Source organism: Rhinopithecus bieti, unplaced genomic scaffold, assembly GCF_001698545.2.
Source record: "Rhinopithecus bieti isolate Rb0 unplaced genomic scaffold, ASM169854v2 scaffold_28066, whole genome shotgun sequence".
Taxonomy (NCBI): Eukaryota; Metazoa; Chordata; class Mammalia; order Primates; family Cercopithecidae; genus Rhinopithecus; species Rhinopithecus bieti.
Genome location: NW_016813021.1, coordinates 1,336,345 through 1,358,621, shown reverse-complemented (window position 1 = coordinate 1,358,621; position 22,277 = coordinate 1,336,345). Strand labels below are relative to the sequence as shown.

The 22,277-nt window shown below is 50.1% G+C and overlaps 2 protein-coding genes and 1 pseudogene across 2 annotated transcripts; all 3 read right to left on the bottom strand.

Moving 5' to 3' along the window:
- Positions 1-2,764: 2,764 nt before the first annotated feature.
- Positions 2,765-3,784, bottom strand: LOC108512314 (G-protein coupled receptor 42-like; annotated as a pseudogene).
- Positions 3,785-10,421: 6,637 nt separating this feature from the next.
- On the bottom strand, positions 10,422-12,859 carry FFAR3 (free fatty acid receptor 3). The gene is made up of 2 exons (XM_017847546.1): positions 12,241-12,859; positions 10,422-12,016 (listed from the first exon to the last, which is right to left on the bottom strand). The coding sequence occupies exon 2, from the start codon at positions 12,003-12,005 to the stop codon at positions 10,965-10,967; it is 1,041 nt and encodes a 346-aa protein (XP_017703035.1). The 5' UTR covers positions 12,006-12,016; positions 12,241-12,859; the 3' UTR covers positions 10,422-10,964.
- Positions 12,860-17,023: 4,164 nt separating this feature from the next.
- FFAR1 (free fatty acid receptor 1) lies at positions 17,024-22,167 on the bottom strand. Its single transcript, XM_017847545.1, has 3 exons — positions 20,508-22,167; positions 20,088-20,294; positions 17,024-19,723 (listed from the first exon to the last, which is right to left on the bottom strand). Exon 3 carries the CDS (start codon positions 19,339-19,341, stop codon positions 18,439-18,441), a length of 903 nt encoding a protein of 300 aa, XP_017703034.1. The 5' UTR covers positions 19,342-19,723; positions 20,088-20,294; positions 20,508-22,167; the 3' UTR covers positions 17,024-18,438.
- Between the last annotated feature and the right edge of the window lie 110 nt (positions 22,168-22,277).

Below are 22,277 nucleotides of genomic sequence, written 5' to 3'. Positions count from 1 at the left end.
TTCCTTCCTTCCTTCCTTCCTTCCTTCCTTCCTTCTCTTTCCTTTGTGTTTTTGTTTTAGGGTCTTGCTCTGTTACCCAGGCTGGAGTGCAGTGGTACAATCACGGCTCACTGCAGCCTCGATCTCCTGGGCTCAAGCGATCTTCCCGCCTCAGCCTCATGAGTAGCTGGGACTATGGGCATGTGCCACTATGCCCAGATAACTTTATTTTTCTTAGAGGAAGGAGTCTTGCTTCAAGCAATCCTCCTACTTCAGCCTCTCAAGGCACTGGGATTACAGGCGTGAGTCAGCGCATCCAGCCAACACTGGGTAATTGAAAATTTCTAGTTTCCTCTCACTCCCCTGTAAGCCGAGACTTGACCTGCGGTCCCAGGAAGCTGTAGCGGAGATGGGTTGAGTCTTCCCTTCCTCTTGTCCTTCTGGGTTGACCTGCCCTTGGTTTCAGTACAGGATGATCTCTCCTTCTAAAAAAATTCCTCTTGTAAACCTTTAAAAACTTGTTTTGCTAATTAACAAAAGGATATTGCTAAAAAACCTAGTTCTCAAAAGTCAAAGATAGTCGGATGCATGAGATCATGAGTAAGAAAGGAATATGTACTTCTGCTTAGAGGATCAGAGTCTCTGACACAGAGATGCAACCTTGATTTTCAACCCACCAGAGCTTCAGATAAGGAGTTTTTCAATACAGAGTTCTACCTTTATCTTTGCTTCGTTTTTCCAGAGAAACAGGATCTTGAGTAGTCTTCCTGATCTCCACCTGACACTGGCCTGTTTCCACACATCCCTGCTTTGTGTTGAGCCCATCACACACCTCTTCATCTAAATTCACGCTACCCTTAGCTCAAATTCGATGATAACTGGCTCTCCTCTCTGGCACGAAGCCCCACACTTCTTCTGGAGTGTGATCTCCCTTCCTGCAGCAAGATCTTCAGCCTAATTTTGTTGGGCTACAGTTCTGTGAGACAGGCTCTATCAAGTATATTAGATGGGACCATTTCCGTGGCTCAGACATGCTCAGCAGCAACGATGTTGATCCCAAATAGGTGAAAACTAGTTCTTGGGGAACAACAGCAACAAAAAATCTCACAATGATTTGTATCTTGTCTTATCTTTTCTCTTTTCTTTCTTTTTTTTTTTTTTTTTTTTTGAGATGGAGTCTCACTCTATCACCCAGGCTGGAGTGCAATGTTGTGATTTCGGCTCACTGCAACCTCTGCTCCTGGCCTCAAGTCATTGTCCTGCCTCAACCTCCTGAGTAGCTGGCATTACAGGTGTGCACTGCCACTGCAGCTAGTTTTTGTATTTTTAGTAGAGACGAAGTTTCACCACGTTGGCCAGGCTGGTCTCGAACTCCTGACCTCAAGTGATTTGCCCGCCTCAGCATCCCAAAGTGCTGGGATTAAAGGCGTGAGCCACTGCGCCCAGCTGGTTTCTGTCTTTCTAAAGGGCCACAACATGTAAACAGACAGTGTGTTGGTTGCACTGAAACTGCATAAGCAGGCGGAGGAATGTGCTGTGTAGGAAAGATGTATGTCCAAAAAGGCTCCTGAAGGGAACAAGGATGTAAAAAGTTGAAGAGATCCTGCATTAGCTAAGATTGAGGAGCAACGGGTGCCCATGTGAGTCACCTGCCCAATCATTGACTCCAATTATCATAATCTATATTTTTCAAGAAGGCTTCTTTACTGGGGAGAGGATGCACCCACACAGATAGTCACTGTGCTTTGCATTTAGTTCTGTTTCTTATCATGGCCTGTTTACATTTGTCCTGCTCAGACAGCCTTATCTGACTGAGCCAGGTGACCACAGGTGACACAAAGCTGGAGAACAGCAGGGTGGCTTAGGGCATGGGTGTCAGAGTCAACTGACTCCAGCTTCCCATCCCACTTCAATCGCCCACCAGCTACAGGATCTCAGATAGGAGGTGTCGCCTCTCTCGCCCACTCCCTCTTCTGAAACTGGGGATAATGCTGGTACCTACCACAGGGCTATTGAGAGATAGAAGAAGATGATGTGTCAGGCTAAGTCCTTTAGACAGGGCAGCTGTTATTTTCATCCCTGCAAGCCAGATCCTCTCCCAGCATCCAGGCTTCCGGTGTTTGGCCCTTTTCCCCTGGAGTCTGGTGTTTTCTCCTTCCATCCACCAGTCCCACCCGGCCCAAGCACACCACCAGAACAAAACCGGAGAAAAGGAAACACTGTTCTCTTTTGCTTGCCTCCACATTTATTTGGGTAATTTTTCTTCTGTCATTGTTCATAAATGACTCTGATGATCCAGATTTATTGAGCAATGGGAACTTTCTGAAAAAGGCACTGTGGGAGCAGAATGCGGCCTCATTCCTGGAGCCCTGTCTTCCCCACTCCTGACTCGCTGGTTGGGAGCAGCCCTGAGGATAGGATTCTCCCCTCTCCTGCCCCTGCCACTCACTGGGCAGCCCCCTCAGACCCTGGGCACTGCTCTTAGCTCCTCTGCCACCCTCAGAAAAGCACAAGAGCTGCCTGCTGCTATGAGAACCTCCTTGTTCTCCAGAGCAGCCTGTCACCCTGACCCCTTTCCAGAGCCCAATCCATGGTGTGTGGGTGGATGGGGATAGAGGTGAGATAGAGAGCTGAGCTTTAGTGCGCACACCCTTAGGAAGGCTAGATGTCTATTCTGTCCCCAAGCCCCATCGGGCCCCAGCTCGCCACTCCAAATCCCTCCTGGCATGAGCGAGGAAGTGCCCTGAGGATGACACGCCAGCTATACCCTCCTGCCCCGGAGGACCTAGCTTTCAGCACAGGCCACCTGGCCACCAGTTCCACAGCCCTGCTATAGTCCACTACTCTTCCTTTCTTCTGTGAGGTCCTCCTCGTGCCCCTCCCCTCCCTTCTGCTCCTTCAGCTCCAATGCTGCCCTCCTGCTGCCACTGGCCCCAGAGCCCACACAGCCTCCTCAGCACCCCGTGAAAGTTGGCTTGGAACCTGGAGGAGTAGACAAGGGGGTTGACATAGGAGTTCAGGGTGCTGAGAAGCATCACGTAGGTCCTCCACACCGTGCTTTCACCCTGGACAAAGCCCATGACATGGGACATGTGCAAAGGCCCAAAGCAGACAAGAAAGTTGAGCAGTGTGGCTGCCACCAACCCCGCCACCCTTCTCTGCCAGCGGTGGCTGCCCCACCTGCCGAGGATCCACACCAGGCGGCTATATCAGCAGTTTGTGATGATCAAGGGGACCACAAAGAGGGCCACAACCATCTCCAGCCACACAGGCAGGAGGATGACCAGCTGGTCCTCCTGGAACTCCATGTAGCAGGTCTCAATGGTATTCTGCCTATGGGAGGAGTTCCTTGAGAATTCCATGATGTAGACCACGCTGCAGTGAGCAGAAGACAGCAGCCAGCAGGCCACACTCACCAGACCCGCCTGTCCCAGCCTCGGCCGGGTCTTGTACCATAGCGGGTGGGCCACGCTCAGGAAGCGCTCAATGCTCATGGCTGTCAGGAAGAGGGCAGGGAGATAGACAGCAGTGAAGAAGATGAATCCGGAGAGAGGGCAGAGGATGAAAGGCAGGGGCCAGCGCATGCCACTGGCCGCCTCCACTATGCGAAAGGGAGGAACAGGTCGGAGGCGGTCAGGTTGAGCAGGAGCACGTCCACGGCCACTGGGTGGCACTGCAGCTTGCCCACGAAGACCACCAGGGCCAGCAGGTTGAGGGGGATCCCCACCAGGAAGGTGAGACGGTACACAGAAAAGGCGAGCCAGTGATTGCCAGAGAAGTAGGACTTGTCGGGGCCTGCACCCATGGTGGTGGCCACCGGTGAGAGAGAGAGACATGGAGTTGGTAGCGGGGGGCCTTCCTGCCCCTGGCCAGCAGCATCTCACCCAAAAGGGCACGTGGTCACTACACCCACCCTTCTTGTCTCTGAGTGTCTTGAGGCGAGGTCAGCCTGCCTGTCTTCCTGAACATGTCCTGTCCCCTGTCTCTTCCCCAGCAGAGAAGCACCAAGATGCTCCTCCACCCAGCCCCTCGGACCCAGGCTCACCTGCTTCTTTGAGACCCAAATGCTCCACCGCACAGCACCTTGCTGTCTCTCCAGACCTAGAGCGGTTGGCTATTTATCCGGCATAACTGATAAAGACCTGGCAGTGCCCATGATGTCACTCACTGTTGAGCAGTGGCACAAAGATGCCTTGAGCTCCATTGCTAGGGCTGGTCAGTATGCAAAAACGGGAACAAATTTCATGACTGCGTGCCTCCCTCCTCATGCAGCCTCAGCTGGGATGCTCTGAACAGGCCTCAGCTGACGTCTTCTTCCCCTCCCCTTTCCTCCACTTGAATTCTGTCTGCTTCTCTAGAATGGCACTTATCTAGTTTGCCTTGTAAGGGCACAAAGCATGAGGCAGTGACAGACTGGACTCCGTGAGGTCTGTTCCTTCCTGACTTTGTGATTTGGGGGAAGTGATGTGTCTCTGCTTTCTCGCCTACAAAGCAGGGATCGTCATAGTACCCGTATCATATTTCAAAGCATGAACACATGCAGATTAAAACATATATACAGGTAGATTAAAATGTTAATAATATAGGTCAATTGCTTTTTGGAAATATTTATTTTAGATTCGGGAGCACATGTGCAGGTTTGTTATATGGGCTTATTGCATAATACTGAGGTTTGGGCTTCTATTGAACCCATTATCAAAATTGTGAACTTGGTACCCAACAGGTAGTTTTCCCACCCTTGTCCTCCACCCTCCCTACCCCGCTTTGGAGTCCCCATTGTCTGTGGTTTCCATCTTTAATGTTTGTGTGTATCCATTGTTTACCTCCCACTTAAAAGTGAGAACCCAGCATTTGATTTTCTGTTTCTGTGTTAATTCACTTAGGATCATTCACTTAGGCCTCCAGCTGCATTTATGTTGCAGCAAAGGACATGATTTCATTCTTTTTCATAGCTGCATAGTATTTCATGCTGTATACATACCATTTTTTCTTTATCCAGTCTGCCATTGATGGGCACCTAAATTGGTTCCATCACTTTGCTATTGTGAATAGTGCTGTGACAAACATATGCACGCAGGTGTCTTTTTGGTAGAATGATTTCATTTTGTGAAAAATGACATGGATAATTTGGTAGGAATTGGGTGGAATCTGAAGATTGCTTTGAGCAGTATGGACATTTTAATGATATTGATTCTTCTGATCCATGAACATGGAATGTTTTTCATTTGTTTGTGTTTTTTGGTTCTCCTTGTAGAGATCTTTCACTTTCACTTCCTTGGTTAGAGGTATTCCTAGGTATTTTATTTTTTGTGTGTGGCTATTGTAATTGGGATTGTGTTCTTTATTTGGCTCTCAGCTTGACAATTGTTGGCATATGGTGATGCTACTGATTTTTATACTCTGATTTTGTATCCTGAAACTGCCAGTCTCATTTATCAGGTCTAGGAGTATTTTGGAGGAATCTGTAGGGTTTTCTAGGTATAGAATCATGTCATCAGTGAACAGAGATAATCTGACTTTCTTTTCCTATTTGGATACCTTTTATTCCTTTCTTTTGCCTGATTGCTCTGGCTAGGACTTCCACTACTATGTTTAATAGGAGTAGTGAGAGTAGACATCCTTGTCTTGTTCCATTTCTTAGGGAGAATGCTTCCAATGTTTGCACATTCAGTATGATGTTGGCTGTGAGTTTGTCCTGGATGGCTCTTATTATTTTGAGGTATGTTCCCTCAATGCCTAGTTTTTTGAGGGTTTTTATCATGAAGGATGTTGGATTTTATTATACTTTTTTTCTTCATCTATTGAGATGATCATATAATTTTTGTTTTTAATTTTGTTTATGTGGTGAGTCACATTTATTGATTTGCATATATTGAACCATCTTTGCATTCCAGGAATAAAACCCACTTGATCATGCTGAATTATGATTTTGTCGTGCTGCTGCATTTGGTTTGCTAGTATGTTGTTGAGGATTTTTGGATCTATGTTCATCGGGCTATTGGCCTATAGTTTTCTTTTTTCACTGTGTCCTGACAGATTCCAATATCAGAATGAGACTGTTTTTGTAGAATGAGTTAGGGAGGAATCTCTTCTCCTCAATTTTTTTGGTATAGTTTCAGTAGGATTTGTACTATCTCTTCTTTGCAGGTCTGGTAGAGTTTGGCTGTGAATCTGTCTGGTCAAGGGCTTTTTAAAATTTGTAGATATTTTATTACTCATTCAATTTCGTAACTCAATATTGGTCTGTTCAGGGTTTCAATTTCTTTCTGGTTCAATCTTGGTTGTGTGTTTCCAGGAATTTATTTGTTTCCTCTAGATTTTCTGGTTCATGTGAATATAGATGTTCATCGCAGTCTCTAAGGATCTTTTGTGTTTCTGTGGAATTAGTTGTAATGTTGCCTGTGTTATTTCTGATTTGCTTTTTTTGGAGGTTTTTTTTTCCTTTGTTAATCCAGCTTGCAGCCTATAAATCTTGTTTATTCTTTCAAATAACCAATTTTTCATTTCATTGATCCTTTGAATGGCTTATTGGTCACAATTTCATTTAGCTCTACTCTGATTTTAGTTATTTCTTTTCTTCTACTAGCTTTGGATTTAGTTTGCTCTTGTTTTTCTAGTTCCTTTAGGTGTAATGTTAGTTTATTAATTTGAGAGCTTTCTAACTTCTTGATGTAGGCATTTAGTGATATAAACTTTCCTCTTAAAACTGCTTTTGCTGTATCCCAGAGGTTTTGTATGTTGTGCCTCTATTTTCAGTTGTTTCAAAGCATTTTTTGACTTCTGCCTTAATTATTTGACTTCTTCCTTAATGACTTACCCCAAAGTCATTCAGAAAATAGTTGTTTAGTTTCCATGTATTTGTGTGATTTTGAGAATTCCTTTTGGTATTGATTTCTATTTTTATTCCACTGTGGTCTGAGAAGATGGTTGGTATGATTTTCATTTCTTTAAATTTACGGAGATTTGCTTTGTGACTAAGCATTGGGTCACTCTTAGAGTATGTTCTGTGTGCAGATGAGAAGAACGTATATTTTGTGGTTGTTGGGTGGAGTATTCTGTAGATGTCTATTAGGTCCATTTGATCACGTGTCCAATTTAAGTCCAGAATTTCTTTGTTAGTTTTTTGCCTCAATGATCTGTCTAATGCTGTCAATGGCTGCTGAAGTGTAGCTGTCCATCTCTTTTCTTAGGTATAGTAGTAATTGTTTTATAAATCTAGGTACTCCAGTGTTGGGTGCTTATATATACAGGATGTTAAATCTTCTTGTTTAATTGAACCCTTTATCATTAGGAAGTGCCCTTATTTGTGCTTTTTTACTATTGTTGGTTTAAAGTCTGTTTTATCTCATACAACAATAGCAACCCTTTGTTTTCCATTTGCATGAAAGACCTTTCTCCATCCTTTTGAGGGTTTGGGTGTCGTTATATGTGAGATGGGTCTCTTTAAGACAGCAGAAGGTAGGGTCTCATTTTTTTTAATCCAGTTGTCCATGCTATGTCTCTTAAGTGGAGTGTTTAGGCCATTTACATTCAAGGTTAATATGTGAGGTTTTGTTCCGGTTGTGATTTATCATAGTGTTGTTAGTTACTTTGTAGTCTTGATTGTGTAGTTGCTTTATAGGGTCTGTGGGCTTTGTACTTACGTTTACTTTTGTGGTAGCGAGTATCATTCTTTTGTTTTCACGTTTAGAGCTGCTCTGAGCATTCTTATAGGACCAGTCTGGTGGTGATGAATTCTCTTAGCATTTGATTGTCAGGGAAAAGAGTTTATTTCTCCTTTGTGATGCTTACTTTGGTAGGATATGAAATTCTCGGCTGGCATTTTTTCTTTAAGAAGCCTAGAAGGCTGGGAGCAGTGGCTTATGCCTGTAATCCCAGCACTTTGGGAGGCTGAGGCAGGTGGATCACAAGGTCAGGAATTTGAGACCAGCCTGGCCAATATGGTGAAATCCTGTCCCTACTAAAAATACAAAAAAAAATTAGCTGGACATGGTGGTGCATGCCTGTAATCCCAGCTACTTGGGAGGCTGAAGCAGGAGAATTGCTTGAACCCAGAGGCAGAGGTTGCATTGAGCCGAGATCACGCCGCTGTACTCCAGCCTGGGTGACAGAGCAAGACTCCATCAAAAAAATGAAGCCTAAAAATGGCACCCAATCTCTTCTGAATTGTAAGACTTCTGCTGAGAAGTCCACTGTTATTCTCAGTGGACTCCCTTTATAGGTAATTTGGCTCTTTTCTCTAGCTTCCTTAAAGATATTTTTCTTCCATGTAGTCTCATGACTATGTGCCTTGGGGATGGTCATTTTGTATAGTCCCTCTCAGGCATTCCCTGAATTTCTTATATCTGCATGTTGACCTCTTTAGCAAGATTGGGGACATTTTCCTGAATTATACCTTAAGATGCATTTTCCAAGTTGCTTATTTTTTCTTCTTCTCTGTCAGGAATGCCAATAAGTCATTCCAGGGCTGGCGGAAGGATGGGGAGGAGGAAGGTAAGGGACGGGAGCAACCTCCGCTGGCCAGCACTGGAGGACCCAGGCAGTGGCCTCAACTCCAAGGACTCTTCCCAGTGTGCGTGGCTAGAAATATTGGGTGTCCCTCCTGAGGCACAGGGGATTCGGCCCCAGCCGGCTACACAGCTTCCTTCCCTCAACCCCGGGAATCCCGTCATCTGTTCAGCTCCCCAGTGGGGTCACTTGGGCCTCCCAGGAGGACCTAAGGAAGATTTCTAACCTCTCTGGACGCTCTGTCAGGTGTGCCCACACCTGCCGGTGAGAAGCCAGCTCTGCTCTCTGATTCTGTCTGTGTCTCTCACTGTGCCCATGTCTCTGTCTGTCTCTGTTTCCTCCCGCAGAATGACAACACAACCTCTCCACATCTGTTTTCTCAGGCATGTGTGGGTCACCTGACCACTCTGCCCCTTCCGAGTTCCAGGTCCCCCATCATCAGCCTCTCTCTGTGAGAGAGGCTAACTCCAGTTACCAGGCTTCAGCGGGGACAACAAGAGGGTCTCAGGCTATCACCACCTCCCTCCAAAGATGCCATCCCCCTCCCTCTCCCATTCTCTGACAGCCCCTTTCCCTTGGCTTCTGAGATGTGTGGAAAATGCTCACCCCCACTCCCACGATCGCTCACACCCTGATGGCTTTCCATCTTCACCTCCCCTGGGCTTTTGCTTATACAGACTGGTCTGAGCTGGGCAACGGCTGGGGACAGCAAAGCCCATGAAGCTGCCTCTGATTCCCTCTTATAAACCCTGGGAGAGGAGTGAGACTCCAGCTCTTCATGGCTCTCTTTTAACTGTGGAGTTTTCAGCTTTTCTGTTCTCTGCCTTGGGGTGGCAGTGCCCATTCTGAAGTTGCAGGATTCCACAGCAGCTTTGTCCCCTTTCTGAGCCACGAAGACCCCTACTTGCATCAACTTCTTTGCAGCCACCAGGGCTGAGTGCCCCGGGGATGGACAGGTGAGCCATGGGACAGAAAGACAGCTCATGGCTTCAACTCTCCACAGAGTCCCTCTCCTCCCGCCTGAAATCCAGTTCTCCACACACAGCCCGTCCTCATTCTTCCAGCACGCTTAACCCCAGGGAGGAAGCAGATATTTAAAGACCGTGGTGTTGAACTCCCCAATGTTCTGAGCCCAGCTGTCTGCATGCAATAGGTGTTCAACAAATGCTTCTGAAATACTGCCGACAGCATGCAAACGGGCTGGCGAGTCTCAGGTTGGGGAGGAGGTCCTGACCAGCTATTTCTCATGGGCCACCACTCGGGAAACATGAAAACTTCCTGAATGGCCACACTTTGATGAATACAGCTCTGAGGAACATCTTTCTGACTCTGCAGAAACCTGAAGTTCATTGTGCTGACTAATTACCTTTTTGATTTTTTCCAAGAGGACTTTTTTACTGGGAAAAGGTTGAATCCACACAAATAGCCAATATGCTTTGCATTTAGTTCTGTTTCTTATCATGGCCTGTTTACATTTGTCCTGCTCAGATGGCCTCATCTGACTTGGGACATTTGACTGGGTTAGGTAACCACAGGTGACACAAAGCTGGAGACAAGCAGAGTGGCTTAGGGGCATGGGTGTCAGAGCCCACTGATGCCAGCTTCTGGTCCCACTTCAATCACCCACCAGCTATAGGATCTCAGGTAGGAGATGTCACTTCTCTGGGTCACTCCCTCATCTGAAACTGGGGATAATGTTGGTACCTACCACAGGGCTATTGAGAGACAGAAGGAGATGATGTGTCAGGCTAAGTCCTTTAGACAGGGCAGCTGTTATTTTCATCCCTGCAAGCCAGATCCTCTCCCAGCATCCAGGCATCCGGTGTTTGGCCCTTTTCCTCCGGAGTCTGGTGTTTTCTCCTTCCATCCACCAGTCCCACCCGGCCCAAGCACACCACCAGAACAAAACCGGAGAAGAAGGAAACACTATTCTCTTTTGCTTGCTTCCACATTTATTTGGGTAATTTTTCTTCTATCATTGTTCATAAATGACTCTGATGATCCAGATTTATTGAGCAATGGGAACTTTCTGAAAAAGGCACTGTGGGAGCAGAATGCGGCCTCATTCCTGGCGCCCTGTCTCCCCCGCTCCTGACTCGCTGGTTGGGAGCAGCCCTGAGGATAGGGTTCTCCCCTCTCCTGCCCCTGTCACTCACTGGGCAGCCCCCTCAGACCCTGGGCACTGCTCTTAGCTCCTCTGCCACCCTCAAAAAAGCACAAAAGCTGCCTGCTGCTACGAGAACCTCATTGTTCTCCAGAGCAGCCTCTCACCCTGACCCCTTCCCATGGTGTGTGGGTGGATGGGGATGGAGGGGAGATAGAGAGCTGGGCTTTAGTGCGTACACCCTTAGGAAGGCTAGATGTCTATTCTGCCCCCAAGCCCCATCGGGCCCCAGCTCGCCACGCCAAGTCCCTGGCGTGAGCGAGAAAGTGCCCTGAGGATGACATGCCAGCTACACCCTCCTGCTGCAGAGGACCTAGCTTTTAGCACAGGCCACCTGGCCACCAGTTCCAGAGCCCGGTGAGTGTTCACTGCTCTTTCTTTCAGCTGGACGGTCCTCTCTCTGCTCCTCCCCTCCCTTCTGCTCATTCAGCTCCACGCTGCCCTCCTGCTGCCACTGGCCCCAGAGCCCACACAGCCTCCTCAGCAGCTCATGAAAGTCGGCTTGGAATCTGGAGGAGGAGAAGTAGTAGACAAAGGGGTCGACACAGGAGTTCAGGGTGCTGAGAAGCATCACGTAGGTCCTCCATGCTGGGCTTACACCGCAGATATAGCCCACAACGTGGGACACGTTGTAGGGCCCAAAGCAGACAAGGAAGTTGAGCAGTGTGGCTGCCACCAGCCCCGCCACCCTCCTCTGCCGGCGGTGGCTGCCCCCTTTGCCGAGGATCCACACCAGGCGGCTGTAGCAGTAGCTGGTGATGATCAGGGGGACCACAAAGAGGACCACGGCCATCTCTAGCCTTACGGGCAGGAGGAAGGCTAGCTGGTCCTTCCGGAACTCCAGATAGCAGGTCCCATTGGTGTCCTGGCTGTGGGAGGTGTCCCCCGAGAATTCCACGATGTAGACCACGCTGCAGTGAGCAGAGGCCAACAGCCAGCAGGCCACACTCACCAGACCCGCCTGTCCCAGCCTCGGCCGGGTCTTGTACCATAGTGGGTGGGCCACGCTCAGGAAGCGCTCAACACTCACAGCTGCCAGGAAGAGGGCGGTGAGATAGAAGGTGGTGAAGAAGATGAATCCGGAGAGAGGGCAGAGGATGAAGGGCAGGGGCCAGAGCATGCCACTGGCCGCCTCCACCATGCGGAAGGGCAGGAACAGCAGCAGGAGCAGATCGGAGGCAGTCAGGTTGAGCAGGAGCACGTCCACAGCCACCGGGCAGCGCCGCAGCTTGCCCACGAAGACCACCAGGGCCAGCAGGTTGAGGGGGAGCCCCACCAGGAAGGTGAGGAGGTACACCGAGAAGACGAACCAGTGATTGCCAGAGAAATAGGACTGGTCGGGGCCTGCACCCATGGTGGTGGCCACTGGTGAGAGAGACATGGAGTTGGTAGTGGGGGGCCTTCCTGCCTCTGGCCAGCACCATCTTACCCAAAAGGGCACGTGGTCACCATGCCCACCCCTCTTGTCTCCAGGTGCTTTCCAGGCTGGGTCAGCCTGCCTGTCTTCCTAAGCATGCCCTGTCCCCTGTCTTCCCCAGCAGAGAAGCACCAAGATGCTCCTCCACCCAGCCCCTCGGACCCAGGCTCACCTGCTTCTTTGAGACCCCAAATGCTCCGCCGCACAGCACCTTGCTGTCTCTCCAGACCTAGTGCAGTTGGCTATTTATCTGGCAGAACTGATAAAGACCTGGCCGTGCCCATGACGTCACTCACTGTTGAGCAGTGGCACAAAGATGCCTTGAGCTCCGTTGCCAGGGCTGGTCGGTATGCAAAAAGGGGAGCAAATTCCACAACTGCATGCCTCCCTTCTCATGCAGCCTCAGCTGGGATGCTCTAAACAGGCCCCAGTCAATGTCTTCCCCTCCCCTCTTCTCCACTTGAATTTTGTCTGCTTCTCTAGAATGGCACTTATCCAATTTGCCTTGTAAGGGCAGGAAGTGTGATGCAATGACAGAGAGCGAGCTCCATGAGGTCTGTTCCTTTCTGACTTTGTGATTTGGGGGAAATGACTTAAATTCTCCATGTCTCTGCTTTCTCCCCTACAGAACAGAGCTCGTCATAGTAGTCATCTCATAGATCAACGCATTAACACATGCAAATTAAAACAATATGTAGGTAGATTAAAAGATTACTAATACATGTTGAGTGCTTTGACGGAAGCCTGGCATGTGGTGGTGAGTGGGCAGCTGATGCCAGCTGCTATTTTCTCTGTCACTGGTTCAGGATTATCTCTGGGGTGACAATAATAATAATAATAATAATAATAATAATAGCAGTGGTGGCGATGATGACAGCAGCTGCCTTTTTGTGGGCACATAATCCATAGCAGACACTTTGCTTCTAGAGCAACGCTTTTATGTCATATCCTTGTCCCTCACCGTGGTGAAGTCACTTGTTTCAGGTGATACAGCTTGTGAAATGTCACCACCAGGGTTCAAACCCAAGTGCTATCCAGTTTCCCGGGTGATCTCTTAGTTCATTTAAACAATCACGGGGCACGATGAGATATGATTTCACATCCACTAGAATGGCCACAAGCAAAAAGTCAGACAATGCCTATGGTTGGCGAGAATGTGGACAAACAGGGGCCTCATTCGCTGCTTGTGAGAATAATGAGAGGTGGTGCCCCCGCTTTGGAAAGCAGGTGGCAGTTGCTTAAAAAGTTAAACATAAATTCACCATGCGATCCAACAATTCCACTATAGGTATTTACTTAAGAGAAGTGGAAACTCAGGTCCAATTAAAGACTCAGTCCTAAATGTTCCCAGCAGTGTTGGTCATAGTCGCCAACAGTGGAAATGTCACCTGGCAGCCCATCAGCTGGTGAGTGAATTTTAAAAAGTGGCACATCCATATACTGGAATTCCATTTGGCAGTAAAAAGGAATGAGCTACCCATATACACCATAGCCTTATGCTGAGTGAAACAAGCCAGACATAGAAGACCATATATTGTCAGATTTCATTTATATGATATGTCCAGAATAGGCAAAGTTATAGAGTCAGAAAATAGATTCATGGTTCTCTGGGGGATGGAGGTAGAAATGAAAATTAAGTTGGTTTTTTCCTTTTTTTTTTTTTTTTTTTTTTGATACAGGGTCTTGTTCTGTCACCCAGGCTGGAATGCAATGGTGCGATCTTGGCTCACTGCAACCTCTGCCTCCCAGGTTCAAGAGATTCTTATGCCTCAGCCTCCCAGGGAGCTAGGATTACAGGTGTCCACCACCACGCCTAGGTAATTTTTATATTTTTAGTAGAGATGAGGTTTTGCCATGTTGGGCAGGCTGGTCTCGAACTCCTGACCTCAGGTGATCCACCCGCCCCAGCCTCCCAAAGTGTTGAGATTATAGGCGTGAGCCACCCTGCCTGGCCCAAGATTAAATTTAAATGAACATGAAGGATTTTACTAGGGTCATGAAAATGTTCTAAAACTAGCTGATGGTAATGGACCCACACCTCAGTAAATTTACTAAAAATCATTGGATTGTACACTTAACATTGGTGAATGTGATGATATGTACAAAATATCTCAATTAAGCTGTTACAAGTGCAGCAGTAGGCTGGGTACAGCAGCTCAGGTCTGTAATTTTAGCACTTTGGCAGGCTGAGGTGGGAGGATTGCTTGACAACAGGTTGTTTGAGACCAGCCTGGGAAACCTAGGGAGACCCTGCGTCCACAGGAAAAACAAACAAACAAACAAAAAAACAAGAAAGAAAGAAAAAAGAAATTAGCTGGGTGTAGTGGCATGTGCCTGTGGTCCCAGCTACTTGGGAAGGTGAAGTGGAAGAATCGCTGGAGCCCAGGAATTCAAGGCTGCAGTGAGCCATGACGGTGTCACTGCACTCCAGCCTGAGCAAGAGTGAGACCCTGTCTAAAAGAAAAAAAACCTGCAGTCGTGAACGAAAAGTTTTTGCTGTCATGCTGTTTACATTACATTTGGTGGTGAGGGCTTGGGGGATGTAGAGGAAGGATCATGAAGACATGGATACTGAAAAGGCAAAGAGCCACTGGAGGGAACACTGGGGTGGGGGAGTCATGGGTACACAGGCTTGGCCTGCTGGGTTTGGTGATAGGAGGTTTGGGTCTCACAGGAGTGAGAGGCGCCTGGGGTGGATCTCACTGAGTCTCCTGGGTCCCAGGGAGGCACTGGATTTGCCCTAAGTGGGAGGAGGCAGGAGGAACTGGGAGAAGCAGCCCAGTACCCAGCAGGGGCTGTGGAGCAGGAGCCAAAGTGAGTGGGCCCTGGCGCCCCGCAGTGCGGGAGGAGGCACTGGGGCTCCCTGGGGTGGAGTTTGGGTTTTACTGAAATTCCCTGGTGTCGTCACTGCACAGGGGCTGGGCTTGTTTCTGGCTTCCAAAAGAAGTTACTTAATTTCTCTGGCCTGTTTCCATATTGATAAAACAGATGTAGAACTTTCTTTGGAAGGCCAGTAGAAGCATTCATTCATTCATTGAGTAAACATTTACTGAGCACCTACTGTGTGCCAGTCTCTCTTCTGGGTGTTGGGGGTATATCATCAGTTACAAGAACAATCCTTGGATGCGCAGACATTTCAGCCCGAACAGAGCTCATTTGTAGAAATTGGTGGCCGCCATTTGTTGTGCTCCAATACATCATCATGTGCACGGCATTGCTGTCATTTAGAGCAGGTGCCCAGGTGTCTGTTTCCTTCACAGCCACAGTCACTCCCCTCTGCCCTCCCTCTCATGGATTTGGGATGCCATCCTTTGCAAAATGGACCACAAATACAGGGTTAACTTCCACAAGCCCAGGTTTCCCAAATGTCCCCTGGCCCTTGGGGGTCCCGCTTGGAAGGATCACATCCTGCTTTTACCCTGTCCTTGCTGTAGGGCCTCAGGCAACTGTCTTCATCCTGTTCCAGGATCGCAGCTACCTGGTGCAGCACCTTTGTGCAAACTGGGTGCTCCCTTTCCAGAGGAGCCCACCCCGCACCAAGTGCTGCCTAAGGAGTGGCTGGTGCATTTCTTCAAATTAGAACACAATGCTCCTTCCCTTGATGCAAGCAAGACAGGCATGTGGCTTGCTGAACAAAGCACAGGCTAGAATTTAGTCAGTGTTTGCCCCTCTGCCCAGTACCCTCGTGTAGTGAACACCCACCCATCTGCACAGAAGTCGCATGGCTAAACCACAAGATTGTGTGAAGCTGAAGTGAGACAACACTCATTGCAGACACTCAGCATGGCACCCATCACGTATTACAGACTATATAGTTGACATTTGAATAGCACAGGTTTGAATGTGCAGGTCCACTTACTTGTGGATTTTTTTTCAATAAATATATTGGAAACATTTTCAGAGATTTGCAACAATTTGAAAAAAACTTACAGAGGAACCACAAGACTAGACATATATTTTAAAAATTAAGCAAAAGTTAAGTATGTCACGAATGAAAAAAATATATGTAGGTACTAGTCTATCTTATCATTTACTGCCACAAAATGGATGCAAAGCTTTTTTTTGTTTGTTTTGTTTTGTTTTGAGACAGGATCTGGCTCTATTGCCCAGGCTAGAGTGCAATGGCATAATCTCGACTCACTACAATGGCATGATCTCAGCTCACTGCAACCTCCGCCTCCCAGGCTCAAAGCATCCTCCCACCTCAGCCTCCCAAGTAGGCATACAGCACCATGCCCAGCTAATTTTTTTGTATTTTTGGTAAAGACAGGGTTTCGCCATGTTGCCCAGGTTGGGCAAATCTCTTAAAGAATGTTAAAATTGGCCGGGTACCATGGCTCATGCCTGTAATCCCAGCACTTTGGGAGGCCGAAGTGGGTGGGTCAACTGAGGTCAGGAGTTCGAGACAAGACTGGCCAACATGGCAAAACCCCATCTTTACTTAAAATACAAAAAATTAGCCAGGTATGGTGATGGGTGCCTGTAATACCAGCTACTTGGGAGACTGAGGCAGGAGAATTGCTTGAAGCCAGGAGGCAGAGGTTGCAGTGAGCCGAGATCACACCATTGTACTCCAGCCTGGGAGACAGAGCAAGACTCTGTCTAAAAAAAAAAAAAAAAAAAAAAAAAAAAAAAAAAAAAAAAAAAAAAAAGAAAGTTAAAATTTATCAAAAATATACACACACAAATACAAACTCTACTTGGTGCCATTTGAAGTCAAGAGAAATGCAAGCAAACATAAAGATGTGCAGTATTAAGTTATAAGTACATATTTACTGTAGATATACTATACTCCTGTAATAATTTCGTAGCCACCTCCTGTGCTGTCTCCGTGAGCTCAGCTGTTGAGTATCTGCTTAAAACACCACGTGAAGCTAATCGTCTCCTGGTGAGCAGTTCTCGCCAGCACATTGTGTATAGAAGTAAAAAGTGATGTCTCGTAGTTATTGCGTATTTTTCACCACGTTTAGTGCAATACCGTAAACTCTGAATAACCCCCTGGGCCTCATATGCGGGGCTGCTAGTGATGCCAGACTGCTTCCAAGAAGCAAAGAAAAGTTACAATATTACAAAAAAAGGTTGAACTGCTTGATATCTACCATAGATTGAGATCTGCAGCTGTGGTTACTGCTGCTTCAGACAGACACTTTCTGTTATAAACTGACAGCATAAACTTACGGTATGGATAAATACAGCACAGTGCTGTGAAGGTATTTTCTGTTTCTAATAATGTTTTCAGTAACATGTACTTTTCTCTAGCTTACTTTCTTGTAAGAATACAGCACATAATACATATAACATACAAAATATGTCTTTTTCCTTTTTTTTCCAGAGACAGGGTCTTGCTCTGTCACTCAGGCTGGAGTGCAGTGGTGCGATCATGGCTTATTGCAGCCTCGATCCTGGGCTCAAGCGATCCTCCCATCTCAGCCTCCTGAGTAGCTGGGACTACAGGCATGCACAACCACGCCCAGCTAATTATTTTTATTTTTATTATTTGTAGAGGTGGGGGGGGGGTCTCACTATGTTGCCCAGGCTGGTCTTGAACTCCTGGCTTCAAGCAGTCTTCCGGCCTCAGCCTCCTAAAGTGCTGGGATTACAGGCATAAGCCACTGTGTCTGGCTTCAAATTGTCTTACTCAATTGTTTATATACTGAGTAAAGCTTTTGGTCAACAATAGGCTATTAGTAGTTTAACTTTGGAAGGAGTCAAAGTTATGCACAGATTTTCCACTGCGTGGGGGTTCGGCACCCCATCCCCACGTTGTTCAAGAGTCAACTGCGTGGCCTCTGCCCATCACTGCGGGACCTTGCCTTTTCCCTCCCCGGCTGAAACATCTTTTCCCGCCAGCCTCCGTTCCCAGCTCCAAGGCTGCCCCCTTGCGAGTTTCACATGGTATAACAGTGTCATTATCCTGCCTCCTGCCTCCTCTCCTACTCCGAAATCAAATGTTCTCACCTGAGAACTGATTTCAGCGTAGCCTGTCCTCAAGTGCATCACCGGAGTGACCACACCTGTGGGTCAGAAACAGCTTGCCTCCTCCTTCCCGTAAGTACAAGGCCTCTGCTCGCGGCCGACTGAAGACAGTCGTGCAGAAGACTGAGGACGTGCAGAGGGGAGAGACAGACAGACGAGCAAAGGGGCCGACGTGTGCAGGGGCAAGCTTACCTCCCCCTGCCGCCGTGCTTTGGCTCCGTGCTCTTCTCTTGACTGGGGTGCTGCCCTCAGCAGGCGCCGCTCTCCGCTTGAGTGGCTCCAGGGAGGCCTCCGGGCCAGGCTGCCCTGCAGTTCCTCCGAAGCAGCCCTCCGCAGGGGCCTGGAGAAGCAGCCAGGCCCTCCTGCCTCATGCTCCTTCCCCCGAGCGGTGGCGTTACTTCTGGGACGTGCTCCCTTGCGTTCTTGCCGCACACACTGTCTTCAGGCCAGGACCCCTTCCCAAGTAACCGGTCACCAGCGGGTTAAGCACCACACTCCAGGCACCCGTGATGAGCCCCAGCTTCCGCCAGGAGCCTCCCAGATTGGGTTGCAGGAAGCTGGCCACGTTGGAGGCGTTGTAGGGTCCTAGGCAGAGCAGCAGCGTGAGGAGGGCCCCGCCGGCTACCCAGGCGGCCCTCAGCTTCCGCCTGTGAGTCAGGCCGGAGTGGGCCAGTGCCCGGAGGCAGCCCACGTAGCAGAAGGCTGTGATGGAGAAGGGCAGGAAAAAAAGCAGGAGAGAGAGGCTGAAGCGGGCCGGGCCGGCAGAAGCCGGGTCCCAGGCCTCCAGGCAGACAGGAGAGCCGTTGACCGGTGTGTTGATGCCCAGGGAGGTGTTGCTGTGGTCCAGCCAGCCTCCCGGAGCCTCCAACCCAAAGACCAGACCCAGGTGACACAGGACGAGGGCCCAGATGGCCGCGCACACACCCCAGGAATAGCACGGCCTCCGGAAGGCTTGGTAGCCCAAGGGGAAGGCCGCTCCCAGGTAGCGGCCTGCACTCAGGGCGGCCAGGAAGCCCCCGCCAGCATACAGTGGAGCAAAGTGGGCCACCCCGAAGACGGGGCACAGCGAGGCCGGCAGAGGCCAGGCCCCGGAGGCCAGCGCCTCCACCGCCTTCAGGGGCAGGGAGACTGTCAGCAACAGGTCGGAGCAGCCCAGGTTCAGGGTGTAGACCAGGCTGGGGGTGAGACGGAGCCGGGCGTGGGCCCTCGCGCCTCGGATGGCCAGGACGTTGAGCGGGAAGCCCAGCACAAAGGCCGCCACATAGAGGGCGAAGGAGAGCTGCGGGGGCAGGTCCATGGGGCCACTGTCCTGGCCTGCAGGACTCCTGTGTGCAGCTGGCTCCCTGGTCTCAGATCTTGGGGCTCCTGAGAGAAGGGGCTCCTGGGATCACTTGCGGGTTCCAGCCCTGCCTGGAGGATTAGAATTCGCCTGATGGGATCACCGAGGAAACGGAGGCCCACAGAGGAAGGCAGCAGCCAGGGAGCCCCGGAGCCTGGATGAGAAGCCAGGACCTGTGGCCCCTAGTCCTGTGCTTTCTCTCCACCATATCACTTCTCAAAACCAGGGAAGCTCCTGCAGTGTCACAGGAGATAGGATGTGGCACAAATGTCCAAGCCGACTCCCCCAGGGTGCATGGCTGGGTGGTGCAGAGGAAGAAGGCTTCTCGATTTCTGAGACTCTGTGGGGAGAAGGGGTGGAGATAATTCAGAACAGGGCTGGGCCCCACAGCCTGAGTCTTCCCTGGGAATGGGAGTTTGACTCCTGAGCCCACTGCCCTGCCCGGTCCCCTGGCAAAGCAAGAGCTACTCCCCGACAGTGGAAAGTGGAAAGCCAGCGGGGCAGCAGGGAGGAGAAGGGTGTGGATGAGGTGAGGGTGTGGCCAGGGGCAGGAAAAGGGGGTCCCCCTGGGAGAGCCCAAGGGTCAGCTGGGCCCCTTCCATGTCACAGTTGAGCTTAGCAGTTCTCAGGGGCCACCTGGGCAGGGGTCTGGAGGTCTGGGGAACAGTTAGGTGAAGAGAGGAACCACAGAGAGAGGGACCCACCTCCTGGCGCTGCCAGATGTCTCTGAGGCTCAGCAGTCCCCTCAGCGGGCTGATGGAGGATGCCCGGGATAAGCAGTGAGCCGGAAGGGGAGGAGGGCAGGTGGCAGGGCCATTAGCCTGAGGTTCTAGCAGCTTGGGTGAGCAGCTAATGGGGCATCCCGGCTGGAGGTGAGGCCACACCAGAGGAGGTGAGGGGCTGGGAAGATGCTGGAACACAGAGGGGCCAGGGAGGAATCGGGGTCCTGTCTGGGTAGGGGCCGGGTGTGTAGCCAGTGCCTTGCAACAGCAGGGCTCGGGGGCTCGGCCACAACCCAGTGCTAGTCCCTCCCCAGCCCTCCTGCTTGTTTATGCCTGTGCTGGGGCCAGGTCTTCTCCACCCTCAATGCACCCCTGGGCAGGCCCCGGGTCTCACTGGCTTACCTCTGACAACACAGGGTGCCCCGTGACCGCAGCCATGAAGCCATCTCCATGTGGCAGTGGGTGTGTGGGAAAAGGAGTGATCACACCCAGGTGCGGCTCTGCACAGGTTGTGGGCTTGTTTTAGTTTTTGCAAGGAGGGGCCCCTCTGTTCTCCCTCTCCTTCCCCTCTAGTTCCATGGTGGTGGCTTCTGACCTTTCCAGCGCTGGAGGAAGGAGCAGGAGGAGGAAGGCAAGGGATGGGAGCAGCCTCTGCTGGCTGGCACTGGAGGACCCAGGTTGTGGCCCCCACTTTGCCTGTCAAGGGGTGGCGCAGATGTCCAAGCTGACTCCCCCCAGGGTGCATGGCTGGGGACATTGGGGGGCAGGGCACTCCCTGAGGCACAAGGAATGTGGCACCGGCCGGCTGCGTAGCTTCCTTCTCTCAGCCCTGGGAATCCTCCCAGCCTTTCATGTTTCCCATTTGGGTCACCTGAGTCTCCCAGGAGGACCTAAGGAAGATTTCTAACCTCGCTGGATGCTTCCTCAGGTGTGCCCACGCCTGCTGGTGAGAAGCCAGCTCTGCTCTGTGATTCTGTCTCTGTCTCTCACTGTGCCGGTGTCTGTCTGTCTGTTTCCTGCCTCAGAATGACAACACAGCCTCTCCACATCAGTTTTCTCAGGCGTGTGTGGGTCACCTGACCACTCTGCCCCTTCCGAATTCCAGGTCTCCCATCATAAACCTCTCTCTGTGTGGCCTCCTGGCAGCTCCAGTCACCAGGCTTCAGGGGAAACAGCAAGGAGGTCTCAGCCTATCACTAACTCCCTCAAAGACACCATCTCACTGCTTTCATACCTTGGAGTCACTAAATTGGTCCATGCTCTCCTTTCTCGAGAGCTGCGCATGGGGTGCAGCACCCGCTGTAAGCAGAGAACCGGCCTCCTACTGTTCAGTCTGTTGTTGGGAACCGAGAAATGGACAAAACCGAGGAAGAATCCAAAGCAGTGCCATTTCCCCTCCTATAGCAAAAGTGAAGCCCTGGGCAGCTGTTGGGTTTTCCAGATCTTCTCTGCTTTGGCCCCACCCACCTGGCGTCTGGATCTTTGCCCAAAGTCACCTCCTCCAAGGGCCTTCCGGGGTGCCTCAGCCACACTGATCCCTCCCGTGAATCTCACTTTTGTTGTCTTTCTTCAGTGCGACATTGTCTTGGCTGGCTCCTGAGCTAGAATGCCAGCCTCCTGAGGGCAAAGGCTTTGGTCTGCTTTGTCTACTGCATGTTGCACAGCAGGTGTTTGGGAACCTAAATGCACGATCCATTATCTGGACCTTGGGAGGACGGTGAGAGCTGGGGTTGAGGAGGGCGGCTTGCGTCTGGAGTCCTGACCCCCAGCTTCCTGGCCACCTGCTCTTCATGCTTCAGCAATGTCTATTGATGGCCACATCTCATGGTCAACCAGCCATGTAGTAGGTTTATGTCAGCAGCTGTGCTGAGGGACAGGGTGGGAAGGGGAAGACGCTCGGTGGTTGCCAGGGAGCCCGAGCCAGGCCCTTCAGGCTTAGGACTGCCTCAGCCGCTCCAGGGGATCTTGCCTTAAAAACCCTTCGCAGCCCTAAACTAGGGATCCCCAAGGCTGGTCCTATGCCTTATCTTTTTGGTGCCCTAACAACTGGCTGTGTACTGGGTGCATTTCCAGGTGCTCAGTATCTGTGTGCCGAGTGAATGAAGAAAGGGTTGAGTGACACCAGACCTCATTTTGGGCACAGACACCCCAATGCCCTCCCTGTCTCATTTA